The sequence below is a fragment of the Phacochoerus africanus genome, chromosome 2 (genome assembly GCF_016906955.1).
Source record: "Phacochoerus africanus isolate WHEZ1 chromosome 2, ROS_Pafr_v1, whole genome shotgun sequence".
NCBI lineage: Eukaryota > Metazoa > Chordata > Mammalia > Artiodactyla > Suidae > Phacochoerus > Phacochoerus africanus.
Window position 1 is genome coordinate 32434481 of NC_062545.1, and position 21600 is coordinate 32456080.

At 38.2% G+C, this 21600-nt stretch overlaps 1 protein-coding gene across 17 annotated transcripts in view; it reads left to right on the forward strand.

Annotated features, from left to right (window-relative positions):
* Positions 1-21600, forward strand: part of EPB41L2 (erythrocyte membrane protein band 4.1 like 2) — a 211899-nt gene that overhangs the window by 100417 nt on the left and 89882 nt on the right. For all 17 annotated transcript variants that reach the window (XR_007131968.1, XM_047758693.1, XM_047758677.1 and 14 more), the window contains exons 2-3: positions 1868-2352; positions 4072-4284. Coding sequence is in view for 16 of the 17 variants with exons in the window: in XM_047758693.1 (XP_047614649.1) it covers positions 1882-2352; positions 4072-4284 (684 nt within the window). In the remaining variant the exon portion in view is untranslated. The remainder of the gene's footprint in view (positions 1-1867; positions 2353-4071; positions 4285-21600) is intronic.

Genomic DNA, 21600 nt, shown 5'->3' on the forward strand with positions numbered 1-21600 from the left:
AGAAACCAAGCATAGTTTATTATTTGAACCTTTCAGGTTTGTACAGCTTTTAACGATAGCTGAGAAACTTCCTGTTGGCCAAGGTTGCTGGCCTTTGAGTGCTTTTGTTATTGACAAGAAAGGAGAGACTGTACTGTGCCTGCTGTCCCTGCCTATTGTTTTTTATTTAATTTTTTTTCCATTTTTTTAAATTGAAGTATAAGTTACAGGTGTACAACATAATGATTCACAGTTTTAAAGGTTATATATTCCATTAATAGTTATTATAAGATACTGGCTATATTCTTTGTGCTGTCTAGTGCATCATCGTAGCTCCTTTATTTTATACATAGTAGCTTGTCCCTCTTAATCCCTTGTCTCTATCTTGCCCCTCCCTTTTCTTCCTCCCCCCAGGGGGAACCACGGGTTGTTTTCTATATCTGTGAGTCTTTTTTTTTTAATTTAATAATTTATTTTTCATATTCCAAATATTAGTGATGTCATACTGTATTTATCTCTATTTGACTTACTTTACTTAGCATAATACCCTCTAAGTCTATCTATATGTTTCTGCAAATGGCAAACTTTCATTCTTTCTTTATGGCTGAGTAATATTCCATATACCACCTCTTCTTTATCCATTCATCTGCTGAATAGACACTTAGGTGGTTTCTGTGAATTGGCTGTCGTAAATAAATGTGACTGTCAACACCGCAGTGCATGTATCTTTTCAAATTAGTGTCTCTCTCTCTCTTTTTTTTTTCCCAGGAATGAAATTTGTGGGTCATATAGTAGCTCTGCTTTTAGTGTTTGGAGAAACCCCCTCATGCTGTTTTCCACAGTGGCTGCACTAATTTATATTTCTACCAAGAGTGTACAAGTGTTCCCTTTTCTCCACATCTTCACCAGCATTGGTTATTTGTGTTCTTTTGATGGTAGCTATTCTGGCAGATGTGAGGTGGTATCTCATTGTGGTTTTAATTGGCATTTCTCTGATTAATGATGTTGAGCATCTTTTTCATGTGCTTGTCTATGTCATTTGTGCTGCTTTACCTCAGAAGTCCCTTTTGTGTAAAATTTAGACACTTGGCTGCTTTCAGATTTAAATTTTGTTTTCAGTAGTTGTGATGGGATTGTTTACAAGGTGCATTTTACCCCCACCCCTGTGATATCCTCATTTGGTTCAGATTAGAGGCTCTAGATATTTTTTTCATATAATAGCATATACCAAGGAAACTGTGTATGAGGCTGGGTGGGATGGAGGGTTTGGAGTTGTGATTATAGTTTTAGCACCTTTCTTAGAAGACTGACCTTTGCATTGGAATAGATAGTGAATTGAGGAATTTAAAAAAGACTTTTTTGTTCCAAATTTAATTTTCTTACAAATAAAATATATTTTTCTATGACCTAGAATTTTGGTAGCTTTTTTTTTAATATATAAAATCAAAATGTAATGTGTCTCAGAATTTGCTAGCATTAGCAGTAACATTTTTATATTAGAGAATAAGGAATACCGCATATAGAGAAAAGTAATTTTCCTTAAAAACTGAAAATTTGAGGTGAATTATTATTTATAGCCAGATGAAATCAAACAAAAGCAATCACTCTTTCTAGAGCGTTTGATAATTTGAGGTTTTATCTGTACAGAATCAGAATTAATTCTATTGTGATGCTAGTTTTGGTTCTTTGATTCTGAGAGAGAATTCTCAACATTGAGGGTAGCAATCTCCATCTTCTCTTGTGCTTATGAACTGTCTTTTTCTAAACGTATTTTCTCCCTGCCATCTCTCTGCCATCCCCCGCCCCCCTTCCTTCCCCTGCCCCTTGCCTCCAAATTAAAACTGGGAGAATTTGTAAAACAACCTTTGGTGATTTGTTTTGTTCATAGAATAAGCTGTGACCATGACTACTGAAGTTGGCTCCACGTCCGAGGTGAAGAAGGAATCTGACCAGTTAGGAGCAGATGCAACCAAGGAGAAACCGAAAGAAGTAGCAGAAAATCAGCAGAACCAGTCCTCTGATCCAGAGGAGGAAAAGGGTTCCCAGTCGTCTCCTCCAGCTGAAAGCCAAAGTAGTTCACGCCCCCAGAAGAAAGAGAGAGATCCATCCGGGAGCAGGGGCATTTCTCGGTTCATACCCCCGTGGCTTAAGAAACAGAAGTCCTACACCTTAGTCGTGGCCAAAGATGGAGGAGATAAAAAAGAACCTACCCAAGCTGTTGTGGAAGAGCAGATTTTGGCTAAGGCGGAATCTCTTCCTGAAGAAGGAAAGCAGGCCAAGGGTGATGCTGCGGAAATGGCTCTGCAGAAACAACAGCAGATTAAGGTCGATGTCAAGGAAGAGAAACCTCCAGTGAGCAGTCTGGAGACGCAGGTATGTCTGCAAAGTGATTGTCTGGAAATGAAAGCTCGATGGCCTAACCATGTCAACAAAAAGGATTTGTTTGTTTTGCATCATTTCCAGATGTCTTGTATTCAGATACTGCTTTGGCTTACTGTACGTGGAATATGGGACTCAGAGGGTCTACCACAGCCTTCCTCTGTTACAACTTTCCAAAATGATAAAAGAAAGAAAAAAAAAAATCCCTAAGTAGGCAGATCATGAGAATTCATATCCATTCCGTTTAGGGTTAGACAGATACTTTCAGAATCCTGCCTTTTAAATAATAAGCACTTCTGGTGTCTTTTTTTTCATATTCTTTTCTGTTATGCTTTCTCACAGATTATAATTCCCTGTGCTATACAGTAGGACTTTGTAGTTTATCCATTCTATGTATAATAGTTTGTATCTGCTAATCCCAAACTCCCAATCCCTCCCTCATCTCTCCTCCCCCTTGGCAATCACAAGTCTGTTTTGTGTCTGTGAGTCTATTTCATAGATAAGTCCATTTGTGTCATATTTTAGATTCCACATCTAAGTGATATATGATACTCATCTTTGACTGACTTCACTTAGTATGAGAATGTCCAGGTCCATCCACGTTGCTGCAGATGGCATTGTATCTTTTTTATGGCCGAGTAGTGGTCCATTGTATTCGCATGTGTGTGTGTGTGCATGTGTACACACCACATCTTTATCCAGCGATCTGTCAGTGGATGATTTGGTTGTCTTCATGTCTTGGCTATTGTAAATTGTGCTGTTGTGAACACTGAGGTGCATGTATCTTCTCTGAATTGTAGTTTTCTCTGGATATATGCCCAGGAGTGGGAATGCTGGACCATATGGCAACTCTGTTTTTAGATTAGAAATACTCTTCTCCATACTGTCCTCCATAGTGGCTGCACCAGTTTACATCCCACCAATGATGTGGGAAAGTTCCCTTTTCTCCAACCTTTCTTCAGCATTTGTTCTTTTGTAGATTTTTTTTTAATGATGGCCATTCTGACTGGTGTGAGATGGTATCTTATTAGAAAAATGCAAATCGAAACTAAAATATTTAGTGATGCTATGTATCTTTTCATGTGTTTCTTGGCCATCTGTATGTCTTCTTTAAAGAAATGTCTACTTAGGTTTCTTGCTCATTTTTTGATTGAGTTTTTTTTTTTTTTTTTGGTTATTGAGTTGAGTGAGCTGTTTGCGTATTTTGGAAATTAGACCCTTGTCAGCCACATCATTTGCCGATACTTTCTCCCAGAGCGTAGGTTGTCTTTTCATTTTGTTTATGGTTTTGTACTTTTATATCTTAGATTTGATTTATTTTGAGTCAGTAAGAAGTAATTTTCTATGTTTGTGCATTTTGGTTGCCTAATGAAGCCTAAGTTTTGCTATGGCATGAAATTATAATTAGAAATTTATTTATTTACTTACGTATTTATTTAGAGATGATTTAAATTATAGTTGCTGGGGTGTAATTCTTTTTACTTATTTAATGCCAAAATTGCCAAATTGGCAAAATGAGAAAATTGGCAGTGGTGTGTGGGGTGAAGAAGGTGTGGGGAACTATCTTTTCTAGCAAAATTTTGAGGTCTTTTAAAATCTTAGGTCTGCATGTTCATACCAATCACAGTTCTTACTAAAATTTCCCTTTTTAATGTGTTGTCTTTTGCAGATTGGTCAACTTTAGTATGAACTTAATTTCTTTTTCCTCAACAGCCTGTTGAAGAAGTAAGTAAGGAGAGAGAAGAGGAGAAGGGAAAGGAAATACAGGAGGACACACTGGATGAAGCAGCAAAAAGGGAGACAAAGGAAGTGCAGACCAATGAGCTAAAGGCAGAGAAGGCCTCTCAGAAAGCCACCAAGAAGACCAAGACTGTTCAGTGTAAAGTGACCCTCCTGGATGGCACCGAGTATAGCTGTGACCTGGAGGTGAGACAGGACACGGGCTCAAGAGCTTCTTGATGAGTAGAGTGACAGTGGAAGTACTGTCTGCCGTCATTCGTGACACAGTGAATATATTTTTGTGTTCCTATCAACTACTTTGTCACACTTGTGTGTTAAAATGTAAGACCCATAGAAGAGGCTCATCATTTCCATTAGAAACAATAGTCCCTGACCCTTAAGGGTGAGCAGGGCTGATATTCTCACAGGCTGCACTGGTCACATGCATTGGCTGGTGTCTGCTCTGGGTGGGCATTATATAGTTTGAATATTACCCATGACCATCAGTGTTGCACTTGAGGAGAAACGTTGCCTTAAGTTGAAATGTCAGAGTGAGGAAATTTCATCAGTTTAAGCCCAAGTGTTTTCATCCCAAGATAGATAATGATTTAAAATCTAGCTCATGTATTTAGTTTCCTTTAATAAAAAACATTCTCAATTTGCAAAGCATATAATTGATTAGCACTGATGCTGACCGAAGCCAATGTAATTTCTTGAAAGCACTTACTTAATGCCTTAGAATTTTATGACAATGAGTTTGTTGCCTTTCGTAGCTAAATTACTTTATTTACATGGCATATACTGGTATCTAAGGTTTATTACTGAGGAGCTATGTGAAGAGGTTTGAGTGGATTATCTCATGAAATACTTAGGAGACTCTGTAGGAGGTAGGTATTATGAGAGATGTTCCAAGTCTTACAACCGAGGGACTGTAAGGCTTAGGTTAAGTAACTCACCTAATCTTTCATAGCTAGGTAGTGGTTGAGCTAGGATTCCAGCCCCAGCGGTTTGACGGGGGAGGTTGTAAACTTGACCACTGAACTGAGTGCTTCATGGTCCTTATCTTTATCTTTGTAATAGTTATATAGAACTTTGTTTTACTCATGTAGTTATAATTCTGATATTTCGGTTGTTTTCAAAAAAAGGAATGACCAAAGATAATCAAAGATCCTTAAAGCTCTCATAGAGAGAGAAGGAGAGAGAGAATAAAACTGTTTGTCTCAGTAGTAGGGGTAGAGACAATAAGGAAACAATAGAATAGTCTTCTGAATTTGACTCAGTTACATTGTATTTGACCACATGTCCTTTTTTTCTTGCCTATCCTGAAAGTTGGGGAGTTTAGATTTTTGGGAACCAACTTGATAACTTTTTATGTGAACTTGAGTCATTTACTTAATCTCTGGGCCAAACTGTGGCCTAGAAATTGACTTCATCTTTAGACTATAGGACTACTTAATCTAGAAGGCCCCTGTCATCTCTGATGTTCTTTATATCACCAGACCTCATGGTTGAACAATGTGCTTTAGGGTTTAAATCTATCTTTATCCAGTCTTTTTCAAACAGACCTGATACATTTAAAAATAGAAAAATACACAAATAATAGGGGAGTTGTATATGTGCCATAAAAATTTTAATCACATCATCATTTAGCCATGTGTTTTAGATATTTTTTTAAAGAAATAAAACATTAAACATAATTGCTGAGGCGTTAGCTTCCCTCTCTCTGTTCTTTCTTGTCTTTTTAATATGTGTGAACCTACTTTATTCATTTTAACTGCTTTAATAGTATTCCTTTAAATGACTAACTCAATGTATCCATTTCGCCCCGGCACACAATTTCTTTTAAATAGTATAACAATCAGTGTTTCAGTGAACATTATGGTATCTGTTTCCTTGTTTTTTCGTGCAGTAATTTCTTCAGGATAGACACCCAGGAATGGAATTGCTGGGCTGATAAGATGCACTTTTACTTCTTCAGTTTACCCAGATATTGGCAAAGCAATCTCCAAAGGGTTATGCCAATTTAAATTGCAACCAGCAACCACTACTTGATTCTTCCTACATTATAATCAATACTTTTTGGTATTGATTTATTTCATCCTCTCATAATGGTGTGAGATACCATCCTAAAATTTTGATTAGCATTTACTTGATCACCCTCAACTTTTACAGATCATGCTGCAATAACAAATAGCCTCCAAATCTTCTGGACTTAGAGTAGCAGTGGTTTATTCATTGCTCATGTTACATACTCTTGGGGGTTGGCTGTGGACCCTGCTCCGTGTCTTCTTGACTGTTGGACCAAGACTAAAGGTGGGAAATGCTGGGCTCACAGTAGAGGGAAAAGGAAAAATGGCAGAACCACACTGTGGCTCTTGAATCTTCTGCTTGGAAGTGGTATATACCACTTTCACTTACATCTCCAAGCAAGTCATGAGGTTAAGGCAGTAGGTGAGCAAGTATGGTCCTCCCATGGGAAGAGCATGGAAAATAACTGAAAATGTGGAAGCAACCCTACACATTACGACTTGTGAGGCTGAGCACCTTTATGTTTTGTTTCGGTTTCTAGGATTGCTGTAGGATTTTTAAAAAATAGACAAGGATATTCTTTTCCTAGTTTAAGACTAAACTAGAAATTTTCCTGAATAAGTGGTAAAAGGTGAATAGGTAGTAAATTTTATCTAGAGTATTTCCTGCATAAACTGAGGAACAGAGGTTTTTGTAATCTTAGTGTAATTTACATTAATATTTTCCAATGTTAACTTGTCTTTGAATATCTAATATACTACTGGTTCATGATTTGGCATCGATTTTGTGCTTTTAAATCTATGGTTATTTTTAATTTTATCAAATTGTCTTTATCAGATTTTGTTGTCTGGGTTATATACTAGCCTTATAAAGTTGCTTCCATTATAATATTCTCTGGAAAAAGGTTGAATTAATTGGGGATTACTATGCTTTGGAGATCTGGTAGAACTTGCCTATAACACTCTTGGGCTAGTGACCTTTTTGTGGGAAGAATAAGGTTGGTAGGCTTTTTTTAAGTCATTGCATTGATTTTTCTTTTTTTTCATTTTCCTTTTTTAATTTTTTCTTTTATTTTTTAAAAAAAATTTTAGGGAGTTCCCATCATGGCTCAGTGGTTAACAAATCCGACTAGGAACCATGAGGTTGTGGGTTTGATCCTTGGCCTGGCTCAGTGGGTTAAGGATCTGGCATTGCCATGAGCTGTGGTGTAGGTCACAGATGTGGCTCAGATCCTGTGTTGTTGTGGCTCTGGCATAGGCCGGTGGCTGCAGCTCCGACTCAACCCCTAGCCTGGGAATCTCCATATGCCGCGGGAGTGGCCCTAGAAAAAGGCGAAAAGACAAAAAAAAAAAATTTATTGGGGTATAGTTGATGAATTGATTTTCTAGTAGCCTGTTTTTGGTTTTTCTTGAATCAATTTTAGTAATTCAAATTTTTAGTGGAAATTGTCCATTTCATCTAATTTGACACATCTATTTGTATGAAGTTTTTCATAGTATTTTCATCTTGACTTTGATTTTGACTTTTTTATTTCTTGGGTTATTGCTTTTTCTTGCTCATTCTTACTGTAGAGTTAACCATTTTAATCTTTTCTTTCAAAGAAACAGCTTGGTTTTGCTTGTTTTCTCTTTTGTAACATTCTGTTCTTTATTTTTTCCTTTGGGGTTATTTTTTTCCAAATTTTTAGTTGAATATTTCAGTATTTGAAAAAAATATATGCGTGCTTCATGGCTCTTAATTTTCCCTTCATGTACCTCTTGTTGAATGCACAGATTTCAAAATCCCGTGCTTTTGTTTTTTGGGGTTTTTTTGTTTGTTTGTTTGCTTGGTCATGGCCGAGACATGAAAGTTCTTGGGCCAAGAGTTTCTTTTTAGTTCCATATACTTATGCGTTATAAAATTTGAGGCTGGGTTATTAGATGCCTGCTAGTTCGAAATTGTATATTTTTGGACTCCCCCTTTTTACCATCATTTGATACCCTAAAATTTATTTGATGTTAATATTACCATACTAGCTTTATTTTGCTTAGGATTTGTCTGAACTTTCATTTTTAGGGCCACACCTGTAGCATATGGAACTTCTCAGACCAGGCATCGAATTGGGACTACAGTTGCCGGCCTACACCACAGGCGCGGCAACGCCGAATACTTAACCTACTGAGTGAGGCCAGGGATTGAACCTACTTCCTCGTGGATACCAGTTGGTTTCGTTACTGCTCAACCACAAGGGGTCTTGTTTTTTAATCCATTTGAAAATTTTATTTTTTCACTGATGAAGTTTAGACCATTTATTTCATATAAATTACTGATATATGTGGCTATATTCTTTATCGGATTTTGTTGGGTGTTAATTTTTGTTTACTTAAATTTATTTCCCCTTTTCTCCTTCTGTTCTTTTAGGGATGATCTATAATGTTTTACAGGCACATTTGACTTCATAAAGCCTAATATTAATCACATGCCTTCTTCCTTCTTTCTCCATCTTGTTTAGCACACATGTATTGGCTGTCCAATCTCATTTTGTAATGGTATAAAATAAAGCAATTTCTTATATGTGTGACTAGTCTATCTTCTGTGATTCTACTACTCTTGTAGAATCAAGCCACTTTTTAAATAGGTCTTTTGAGCAGAGTTTAGAAAGTATATAAAGTTGAAAGCAGCAGTGTAGTTCTTTTATTCACCAAGATTTAAATTGGTTGGGGAAGCAGAGGAGTCATTACTTCAATGATTATGTTAATTTACAGATTGTCTTTTCAGCTAGTAAGTGAGCAGTGTTGAGTAAACATTTTTTCCTCCTGTCAAGTACAAAGCACAGCAGAATTTGAGTAGACTTTAGTGATGTGATCCCACAGCAGATTTTATGTACCATCAGTTCCCTGGAATCTAGACAGTGACTTTATATTTGACCATAGGCTGTAGCTCATCAGTGTCACAATAGTTGTTGTAATAACGCAGATGTCATAAATGGTATTCCTTCTTTTGACGGATTTCTTTTATCCAGTTCTCCTTCGCATCCAGGTTCTCTGAGTTCTTAGTGTCATTAGAACGGGGCTGTTACTGATCAGACGGCTGTCACTTCCTCTTTGGGAGCAGAGCCCAAAGGACAGCCGTCATGTGGTTTGAGCATGCTCATGTTTCTCAGTTCCAGCACTGACCTTAGACGGATAGGGTGATATGCTGATGCTGCTTATCTGTTGTTCTGTAGCTCTGTACCGGAAATCGGTGTCTGAGGACGACTTGAGGGGAAGTATGTTGCGGGAAACTATGGCTATTAATGAACTTGCAGGCACTTAGAGAAACAAGTACAGTGTTGGAAATAAATACTTTTATTTGGTTGGGGAAATTAGATTTGTTTCCACCTGTTTGCTGTCACTAAAGATGCTAAGTTTGTCTCTCATGGCTTTTTAGATGCCTGTAGTTATTGGTTGCTTTTTTTCTTTCTGTATGTGCATGTGTCTGATTTTCAGTTACACCTTTAGATTGTAGCCTGCCCACTGAAGAGGACCTAAATGTCTTCACTGAGGGAAGCATGGCCTGTGAGGAAGTCTTGAGGCATTGGAACAGCCTGACTTCTGGAGTAGAAGGAGGTTCTAGAAGGCCACACATGCCAAGATAAGATGATTAAGACTGACTGATTGAACAAAAAGAAGCTGGGAAGAAATGGACCAGAGGTTGTAAAATTACTAGTGCACAAGTCCTAGCAAGAATGCTATAAGATAGATAATGGAACATGGCTCCCGTAATTTATGGGGGACTTTTAAATTCACTGCATTGGTTACAATACACAACCAGTGGTCTTTATGGATACGATTTTATCGATGTGATGAGAGCATTGGGGTAGTTAGGCAGTTTCCTATTTTTGTTACCTGTTAATACCTTTGGTCAACAAAAGCACCCCTTTTAAACCATTTAATGTCAATGTTACTCTATTAACTGAATAATTTTTTTCAAATCAAGAAGCGATTCTTGGAAGCATTTTTGTTTCATGTCCTAATATCATCTCTGCTTCACAGATTATTCCCTTAAAATAGACACATGTTCGTACATCCATCTGTATTTCTCCTTTCTCTTCTTCCCCAGTCAACCCCCTTTTTTCCTGGCTCTGTGTTTCTATTTCCGTTCTCCTGTGGGCCATCTCAGCCTGTTCTTGAAGCTTAGGAATTAAAAGGAGAAGATTGCCCAGGAAGCCAAGCTAGCACCGTTTTCAAAAATTGTTATCTTTGAAATCCACATTTTTCTTTCTTTTTTGAGGAAAGAGAATTTATGGAAATATTAAGTGGATAAAAATGCTTCACACACACTATGAGCGAAATATTGGATAACAGTGCATTTTTAGAGAATGATTGTAGTTAAGTAAAAAAAAATATGGAAATGGCTTGACTTTAATTAATGTTATTTCTGGCTTATGTAACAATGGGCTTATTGCTAAGCCATGCATTAATTTTGACACAAGGCTGAGTCTGTCTTTGTGCATTTGTTCCAAATCTTTGTGTGAAGTATTTTTTCCACTAAAGTTAGTAAAAAATTACGACTTGTATTTTATATTATTATCTCCTGATAATTAACTGAGATCTCAAATATTTTTGAAAAAACTTGGAAAATTAGAAAATTTATAATTTCTGTTCTCTGATATGTCTATTTTTTTTTCTCATTGAGATGTATAATGGTATGGAACAAGCTCCTTTGGTACCAGAATTCAATTGTAAAGAACTTACCAGATTGGAAAATTCTCCTGGAGTTTGCATTCCAGAATGTTCCAGAGACTCTGCTATAGGAGGACCAACTCTTACGATATTGCCACTGAAGTCATTTACATACTTGATGTGTTAAAACAGCAGGGCTCTTTCCTCTACGGAAAAATACAGTAAGATTTAGCTGGAGCCATGGATATAAAGTCAGGAGATCTGTGTTTACTTTTCTTTGGATGTCTTGGGGAAGTCATTTCCTCTTTCTATTCTCAGATTGCAAAGTAAGAATGAAAATATTTGCTTCCCCTATTGCTAGGATTGAACGGGCTTTACTATAGCTGATAAGTCTGTATATATATTTTTTTAAGTCTGAAAATAAATGCGAAAGTTCCTGTAAGACCTTGGAAGCATGAGTGAATGTGCCTCTTCTGAGTTAGAGTTGCTCACGTTTTCCCCTGGCATCTGAAAGTTGTTCCCACGCGTTGATTTTGTCTGAGAATCGAGGGCATTGTTCCTGCCCACACAGGAATGTCAGTACCATTTTTTTCTCAGTGCTGTGAATAAGGCTGTTAGAATGTAGGCTCTCTTCGTCAGTGTTCTAGTGATAAAACTATTTATCAGACGGTAGAATGTGTCAAGGTCTTCTTGCCTTTCTGGTGTAGAGTACTGGCCTTAGAAATCAAATTTGGTGTCATAGCTTTTGAATGTGTTTTATTTATTTACTTGATTGTTTATATCTGCTGCCACCCTCCAAGGCTGTTCTTTCAGATTTCTAGAATCGATCCTTACTACATTTATTAGTGAGATAGTTTTAACTGTGTACATCCTTGTAGAGGATCTGGAAGTTGTGGCCCTCTGTAAACTCCCATAAAATAGCATTAGACTTAAATATTTAAATAGAACCGTGAACAATTTAATTGGTGTATGTTACATGCACTTTAAAATTCCAGTGACTTAGGTCCAGATGGAATGTGTCTGGCTAACTGTCCATTTTATCCCTTAGCTCAAAAAAGGAATTTAAGTTGATAATTCTGTCTAATAAATGAATTTTTTTTTACTAAATGGGAAAAGGCTGCTATGCCATGCGAGTGATTGAATACCTTGGTCCAGCTTGAAGAACATGAGGGGTTTACAGGAGCAGAGCAGACTCATTCATTAGCTGGGCATTCAGGATGCTGGTAGGTGTAATATCTCACTCTCTCTTTTTTGGTCACACCCACGGCATGGCATGCGGAAGTTCCTGGGCAAGGGATCTAACTGGTGCCACAGTAGTGACAACATTAGATCCTTAACCCACTGAGCCACCAGGAAACTCCTCAGACTGTCTTCTAATCATTACTATAAAGTTTTCTGTGTTTCCCCCTGCCAGACAAATTGGTCTTCTAATCAGGAATGGAATTGTCTGTCCTTTCTTCAAGTTTCTGGTCAAACCATCTCTGCCATTTTGATTTCCCCATGTGGACGATTTCCCCCCATCTTTTTTTAATTTTATTTTATTTTTAGGGCCGCACTTGCAGCATATGGAAGTTCCTATGCTAGGGGTGGAATCAGAGCTACAACTTCAGACCTACACCACAGCCACAGCAATACCAGATCTGAGCCGAATCTGCGACCTATACCACAGCTCACAGCAACACCAGATCCTCAATCCACTGAGAGAGGCCAGGGATCAAATCCTCATCTTCATGATACTAGTTGGGCTCATTACCGCTGAGCCACAATGGGAACTCACCCCCCCCCATCTTTTAACATCCAATTTAAATCCAGCTTTCTGAGTGTTTTTTTCTTCCTCTGAACTTGTTTGTACCATTAATTTGACATTTAACCCTGCACTGCCTTGTGAAAGAGTCTCTTGTATTGCTGTGTTGAACAGCAGCTAGTGTTGTATTGTTGTTTGATTTCTCTCCTCCTCTTGTTGTTTCTTCACCTGGATTGTTAGTTCCTTGAGGAAAAAAAACTTTCTTCTCTTTCCCCATAGGGCATTATCGTAAGAGTTCGTCTCTAGCACTACTTAGAAAGTTAACTGTTGATTTATTTCTCTCTGCTTTCTCATATGCATATAAAATTTTTATTCTTCTTATCTAAGCTAAATGATTGCCTTGGCTTATTTGTTTCTAGTTCTCTCCATTGTCTCCAGTTAGAAAAGAAAGAGGGGAGTTCCTGTTGTGGTGCGGTGGAAACCAATCCGGCTAGGAACCATGAGGTTGCAGGTTCGATTCCCTGGCTTCGCTCAGTGGGTTAAGGATCCAGCATTGCTGTGAGCTATGGTGTAGGTCACAGACGCAGCACAGATCTGGCGTTGCGGTGGCTGTGGTGTAGGCCAGCAGCTGTGGCTCCAATTAGACCCCTAGCCTGCGAACCTCCATATGTCACAGATGCGGCCCTAAAAAAGACAAAAAAAGAAAAAAGGGACGTGTGTGTGTGTATGTGTTTAATCTCCCACCCTCTCATACTGCTACTTCTAGACACAGCTGCCCTGCTTTAGAAGTGCTTAGAAACAGTAGCCTAACTTCTTGTGGAAACCCTACCTGGACTTAAATGCATGAACACTGTTTATTAAATTTCTGTAAAGGCTATGAATTGGCATGGCGTGAGAGTGATGCAGAAATGGATAAGGTGTGGTCTTGGCCCCACAGGATCTCATAGCCTAGCAGGAGTGTAGACCCCCAGAAGCCTGACTTCTTTCCCACAAATCCCAGCTCCATAGGTCAGATTGCTGGCTGCCTGGGTGGAGGCTGGGCTTGAAGAGGGGAGTTTAATTAATACTTTATTCCCTGCCTTTGTTTCTCCACTGTTCCCCTTTTCTTAAGCAAACTAAAGAGTGATATGGTTTTAATTTCTCAGCAGTCAAGAATTCAACGGCATGCTTTCTCCTTTGTCTCCCCCGCTTTGGGCTCTTGCATCAGTGGTTTTTGAAAGCATTAAACTGAACACTTAAAAGTAACCTCTCACTGTGAGTCACCATCCTGACATAGTTTTGAAGGCAGCATCCATCTCTGTCTGCTTTCTCATACATGCTTCCCAGCAAGCTAACACCTCGCTACTTTTCCACTTAGTAGAGCAAGTACCAAATCTTTGCATTTTTTTCTTGTTTTGGAAGGAAAATTATTTGAAGGTCGAGCAACATTTCAAACAGTGGGGAAAGTCATCTTCGGAGTAAAATTTGTGCTTTAAAATCTGTTCAGGTACATTTTTCTCTAGCCTCTAACATAAGTCAGTATTCAAACTTTTTAGACTCCGTTTCAGAATTCATCAAATGAAATATAATTTTATTTCTCTCTCATTCAACAAAAACCAAAAGTATCTCTTTTATTAAACCCCTTCTGCTCAGAATCCCTTTGTTTTCATTACTGTTTTATTTCCAGTCTCTTTTCCAGTCTTCTTTTCCCCTGAGCAAATTAAAGATGTTTCTGATAGTTTTTATTTCTCAACCACTAGGAAATTTTGCCAGATATTCTCCTTCCTGATCTTGTCTATTCCCTTGACCCCCCCAACAGTCCTAGGGAGATGTGTGCAGGAGCTTGTGTGGGGAACAGAGATTTGAGAGTCTTGCTTTTACCTGTGATCATTGTTTAATTTATTTCACAGAAGCGTGAGCTGGGGCCATTCTTTCCATCCAGCCGTTCCACAGCAGGAGACGGGCTCTGGCCTATGGCAACACGCACAAAAGTGATCATCCCTGTGTATAGCACTGCAATATAATATGCTAACATTTGGTCTTAAGGGGATTGAATGCAATATAACATAATAAAATATGGTCTATAAAAAGCGCTGAATTAGAAAAACTATCTTCTTGCAAGATGGGTCAAAGTACTGATAGATGATGTGTCAGACCGCTGTTTGTATATTTGTTATATTTTGCAACAGAGTTTCATATCAATTCTGTTAGAATAGTTATTATGATTAGCAATATTATTTCTATTTTTTTTTCTTTTTTTGTCTTTTGTCTTTTTTTAGGGCCACACCTGCGGCATATGGAGGTTCCCAGGCTAGGGGTCTAACCAGAGCTGTTGCTACTGGCCTACGCCACAGCCACAGCAACACTGGATCTGAGCCGCGTCTCCGACCTATACCATACCTCACGGCAACGCTAGATCCTGAACCCACTGAGCGAGGCCAGGGATCAAACCTGCAACCTCATGGTTCCTAGTCGGATTCATTTCTTCTGTGCCACGATGGAAACTCCCATCCTAGCTTTTTTTTTTTTTTTTTTTAACTCTATAGAGAGAACCTTAAAACAAAACTCCATTCTACCTATTAACTGAACTACATTTCATAACTGTGTGCTATATTTGTGGAATGTTATTTTTTTTCTTTTTCCTTTTTCATTTTTTGGCTGCCCTACATCATATGGAGCTCCAAGGTCAGGGATCAGATCCTAGCCACAGTCATTACCTAAGCTGAAGTTGCAGCAACACTGGATCCATAACCCACTGAGCCAGGCTGGGAATTGAACCTGTATCCCAACATTCCCAAGATGCTGTCGATTCCATTGTGCCACAGTGGGAGCTCTAGAATATGCTATTTTAACCTGTTGTGGGGTTGGGTCTGATTTTGTGCCTTGTATGGTTATTAACATAGGAAACAGATTTAATCTGATTCTTATCAGATCACTATTTGCTATATTCATTGATCTCTTTCCATGTTTCTGTCAGGCCGCAATTTAAAGGGAATTGAATAGGAATGCTCTAAAAAGCTTTTCTTCTACAGCACGGAAAACCTGTCTAAATCAAAGGTCAAAATTCATTCTGTGCAAATAGTTTACAGAGAATGTGCTAGCCTCCAGAAGTTCGCTGCTTGTGGCCTTTGAAATAAGTTTTACTAGAAATGGTACTTAGCAATTTTTAAAAAGATACTTAGAAAAAATTATTTTCTTCGTCTTAGGGGGAAGTTTGATAGAGCTTCTTAATTTAATCAAACAGTTTTAGTCCCTGCTGTTTGAGGTTATGTATTTCACAAATTTATGTTAAGTTCTGCTAATAATAGAAAAAGCTGGGCAAAAAAGGATTTGGATTTTTACTTCTTAAAAATTATTTTAGTGATTAGTTGCTAACCTCCATTAGCGATGGTATATAGTTTTAAAGAAAAATAAAATCAAGTTATGTTTGCATAGTATTTTATGAATTTGGTCTCAAAAATACAATTCATTTAAATATATACCGTGAATTTAGAAACAATTTTTGCCCTCCAATATTGATTTGTTTCCTGTCTCAGAGGGTAAAGGAAAGGATGAGGTATGTCCTCTTAAGTTGTTATAGATTTTACTTTCAGAGGTAAACTTTACATGTGAAAGGAGAATATGCATACGGTTGATAAAATACTGTTTATGGTTTAGATAAATAAAAGTGCAGAAGTGCCAAGTTACTGTGAGCTGGAGTTGGAAGCAGACCTTCACTGAAGAGCGAGGAACTCTTAGACTTTGAAGAATATGTTTAGGAAAACTCAACAATACTTCACCTAGTGCATTTTCATATGAAAATGAAATAGTAAAATCCAGGCAGAAATTTGGGGTTATGAGAAGAGGCCTTCATGTATACTTCCTTCTGTGTCAAGGACAACATAATAAAATGTAAACCTTGTGAGGAACAAGGCATGCTTTGCCTGGCCAGCGTTGCCATTTTTGGCCCTAACTTTCTGTGGCTTGGCTTTAACTAAGAATTCTCTCATTGTGCAAAGCCAGAATACCATTGGGATTCAAATGGATTAATCTCTTCACTTCTGCTAAACATTAAGAAGAGGTGGCCTCCACCCATAGGAGAGGTTGCAAAGAAAACATAAAATATAAATAAATGCGTGGACTCTCTCGCTTACCCTTTTCCATTCTGCTTTCCAAAATTTCTTGGCCCCGATTCTGTTCTTTTTCTCTTTTCCCTTGTCAGAGGGAAAACGAATGTATATGTGTGCTCGTGTGTGTGCACATAACACTTCATTGTAGAATAGCTTCCGTAGGGAGCAGAGCTAAATGTGTATGTTCAATGCAGCATCTTTAATTAGAAGTCCACTTTCTACTTAGCAAAATCTGAACAAGGAGCCTGTCTTATCACGAGGATAAAGTGAAGTGGGCCCTCCCCCTCAGTATAGCACATATCCAAGTTGCCAGGAAGTTTTCTGGCTATCTTGTTATAAGAAGACTTTTAATTGGTTTTGGTAGCTTCAGTAGCATCTCTTTTTACATTGTTGATTGTTTTCTTACTGATGCTTTTCATTAGTTTTCATTTTCTTGATTATTTCCTGCAGGTGTCTAGATAGTCCATTTTATTTTGTATGTATGTATAATTGGGCAGAGTGGAGGTGGGCCATAGTAAAACAATGGATGGAAATGCTATTCTACTTAAAATATGTTATGGTTTTTGTGTTTTTGCAATTAATAAATATAATTCAGTTCTTATCCACTTGGTTTGGGTCATTAGCTATGTGTTATATAAAGTTAGTGATTTTGTTGATTAAACATTTCTAGACCAAGTATTGGTGATAGTGTTGGGGGCAGAGGGATGTGCTCCTTTGATAAGATTGGACTTGGGAAAATTTCACTGTGCGGGGGTTTGATGCTTAGTATTGGGATGTAGGTTAACTCTTTATTTGCTGTGGCCAAGTCAGTCAGGCCGAGGAATTCTGCCCTTGCTGACCAGTCCTATAAATGTGAACATAAGAATGCCAAGAAATGAATTTACAGTGAGAGAGAGCTGCCAGGGAGAATTGAACATTTAGATTGATCAATTCTTTCCTTCATAATAAGAAAATTGTCAAATGATGCCAGGCGATAAATCTTAAGAGATCTTTGTGAGCTGAAATTCAGAGCAAGGAGTATTATATCAGCATAATAACTGGTGTCTTTAGCCCCCTATAGCTTGATTGGAGGCCACTGTGGAGGGTGAATACATCTGGCAGCAAGTCAAGAATAATTGTGCTTTCAGGCCAAGTATCTTTTTTCCTAGTGATATTGCTGAATTCTCACTCTTAGTTATTCCCATTCCTCCCCGTTGAGGAAACCTCATTGGATATGTGGTGTGGGGACACACACACTATCACTCCCTCTTTCCCTAACTTTTTTTTTTAATGATTTGTATTTTTTCCATTATAGTTGGCTTACAGTGTTCTGTCAGTTTCTCCTGTACAGCAGTAACCCAGTCATATATATATATATTCTCTTTCTCACATTATCCTCCATCACGTTCCATCACAAGTGACTAGGTATAGTTCCCTGTGCTGTACAGCAGGATCTTATTGCTTATTCACTCCAAATGCAATAGTTAACATCTATTAACCCCAGACTCCCAGTCCATCCCACTCCTTCCCCCTTGACAACCACGACTCTGTTCTCCAAGTCCATGAGCTTCTTTTCTATGACAAGGTTTTTTTGTGCCCTGTGCTAGATTCCAGATGTAAATGATATCATATGGTATTTGTCTTTCTGACTTACTTCACTCAGTATGTAAGTCTCTAGTTCCATCCATGTTGCTGCAAATGGCATTATTTTTCTCTTTTTTATGGGTGAGTACTATTCCCTTGTGTATATATACCACATCTTCTTAATCCATTCATCTGTCGATAAACATTTGGGTTGTTTCCATGTCTTGGCTATTGTGAATAGTGCTACAGTGAACATACAGGTGCATGTATCTTTTTCAAGGAAAGTTTTGTCCGGATATATGCCCAAGAGTGGGATTGCTGGGTCGTATGGCAGTTCTATATTTAGTTTTCTGAGGTACCTCCATACTGTTTTCCATAGTGGTTGTACCAATTTACATTCCCACCAACAGCGTAGGAGGATACCCTTTTCTCTGCACCCTGTCCAGCATTTGTATTTGTTGATCTTCCCCTAGCTTTTTAGACATTTTATTCCTGGGTCTCCTGCAGTCAGATTATTTCACCTATCATATGTGTTGATTTTACTTAGGTTTCACAGTAAATGTTAAATTATCTCCAAATTCTGCTGGAAAACTTATGATGAACTTTAGTGTTTACATTTGGATATGTTGCTGACCTGATTGGCTTGGGGATGGGAGTTGCAGTTGGGAAGGGGAATGACTGTCCTAGAACCCATTTATTATGTAAAAATATTTCTGTTGGAAAAGATTCTGAATTTCAAGTAGATGTCGCATGTCACTGCATTTGAGGACCAAAGAGGGCTTTGAGTTGACCATTTGGATACATGAACCCACATGTGTAGAGACACGTTATAAAGGACATTTCTGGCTTAATGAACAGGTTATATACATAACATGTGCATGTCATACATCAGTAAATTATTTATTTGGAGAGTATGTTTTCCCATAGAAATAATGCACCAATGGTGACAACTTCCCAGTTGATTTGTAAAAGTCTGTAAGTTAAGTTTTTGAACTGAGTTCTAGGTGCTAAATCTCTGAGTGGCTGGATAAAGACAGAATTTCCACCCTACTTTTCTGATTCTAGTTACTTTCCCATTCATTGGTGCTGCCCCCCAACCCCGCTTAGACTTCCTTGTTCCTGGTTCCAGATGGTATCTTGTTATTCTTTTGTAGTATTATAATACAAAAAATGTCCCATGCTTCCTGCCTACTTTTTCTCCATTAAAAATCAACATTCCTCTGCTTTCTCAAATATGGCAATCTCTCAGCTAAGTAATGAGAGGCTCGGCCTCTAAGTGAATGACCTCAGTGTGTGGATGATGACCTGTATTACTTTCTAAGAAATATTTGCATTGTAACAGAAATCTGTTCACACCAAAGAATCATCAGTGGTAGAATTTCACTCATGAAGCCAAGGGAAATGAAAAAAAATGCAAGCAGTTTGTGAGGGGAATGTGGAGAATTGGATTTTTGGCATCTTTGAATCAGGTGGATATGCTGGAAGGTGGCCTTTGGTGGGAGGCATGTCCATATGCTGCCTGGCTTTCCTGCTTCTGAGTCTCCATGTTTCTGATGCCTGACAGTTTTTCTCCTTATGTTGTTGAATTGATTTATTTGTACTTTGTTTTTTCCTTTACACCCGCGACATGTGGAATGTTCTGGGCCAGGGGTCGAGCCTGCACCACTGCAGTAAGCAGAGCCACTGCAGCCACAGGGGAACTCCTGTAGTGTTTTAAGGCAAGCAGAGTCTTACGCATCTGTCCCCCTCCCTTATTCTTACTTCCCCATAATTAACAAAGATCCTGCCACTTTGTCTTTGGTTTTACTTTGTTAGTCAAATACTGGGAATGAAAAACTTACTGGGTGTGGGGAGAACATCAAGCTGAATTGGAAACACTCTTACATCAGATCACTGTTTAAAACTGAGATATCTTAAAATTAGATGTATTTTTTTTCCCCTTCAGATTACCCAGAAGTTGCTTGTCATTGAATTGAAAAGAATTTAAAAATTCAGGTGATGAGGTATAAGGAATTATTATGCTAAAACCCTTCTCAAGACCTCTCCTGTATCAGATGCTGTTTGCCTTGGTTTTACAGTAATAAAGTAAATATTTAAGTGATTAAGATTACTCTGCATTACAGCTTGACTTCCACTTTGGTCAGTTGTTAAATACTTTAAAGTATTTGTATTTAAAGCATTTAAATGCTTCTGGCCAGTAGAGATCATAAGAATAGTTGCCTTGGGCCTAGTTTGTGATAAGACCTATAGTCAAATATGTATCTTGTGTTTTTCTACGTGGTGATTTCTTTCTTAAAGGTAGTCTCAAATATGGTTGTAATTAAACATTATCAGATAAATTTTATATTATTGGGTGTATGAACCAGTCACTTTTTAAAAGGATTTTAAGTGAGAAGTTGAGCATGTGATGTATCATTTAGTAGGCTGGGTCCTGGCTTTTGTGTCTGGGTCTTTGAAAGGGATGAAAGGGGAGTAGTATGCTCTAGTGGATGGTGCCTGGCCAGGCTGAAAACAGAAGGCCACTGAACTTGGAGTGTGAGAGCAAATATCTTACTTTGGGATAGGGTATCTGTTTGGTGAGTTTGGTATTAGCCTTGCCTTGTGGTTAGAATTCTTGGTTAAGCTTTTTAAAAATATAAGAGCATAGGAGTTCCCTTGTGGTTCAGCAGGTTAAGGATCAGTGTTGTCACTTCCATGGCTCTGGTTACAGCTGTGGTGCGGGTTTGACTCCTGGCCCAGGAACTTCTGCATGAGGTGGGCAGTGAAACTATTCTGTAGGATGCTGTAATGGTGGAAACATGTTTTACATTTGTCCAAACCCATAGAATATATAATACCAAGAGTGAGCCCTAATAGAAACTGTGGATTTGGGGAGATTATGATGTAGTCAGTATAGGTTCATTAATTGTAACAAATGTATGGCTCTGGGGGGGATGTTGCTAATGGGGAGGTCATGCATGGGGGTAGAGAGTATGTGGGAAATCTTTGAATATTTTGCAGTTTTTCTGCAAACCCTAAAACTGCTCTGAATAATAAAGTCTAATGCAAATACTAAAATAATACGGATGTCCAGATGCCATCTTTGAAGGTTCTGATTCAGTGGGTCTGATGTTAGACTCGAGCATCTGTGCGGCCAGAGTTAAGAACTGCTTTGAGAGTCTAGAACATGCTGTCCACCGAGGTACTCCTTGGCATAGTGCCTGCTCCCCAGTTACAGGGTGAATTCATCAATCAGCTCCTCATTGAAATATTAACATGGCTGCTGGGGAATTTTCCCATAGTGATGGGGCAGTGAGTGGAGCAGAGACTCTATGTTAAAATTAGAGATAGTGTTGCTTTGAGCAATGCCCAGAATATAGCAAGGGCTTGAAAAATATTGGCTGCAATTATTATCATCCTGATTATGCTTTCTCTCAGGATATAACCATTTTTCTTGAACATTTGATGAACATACTCA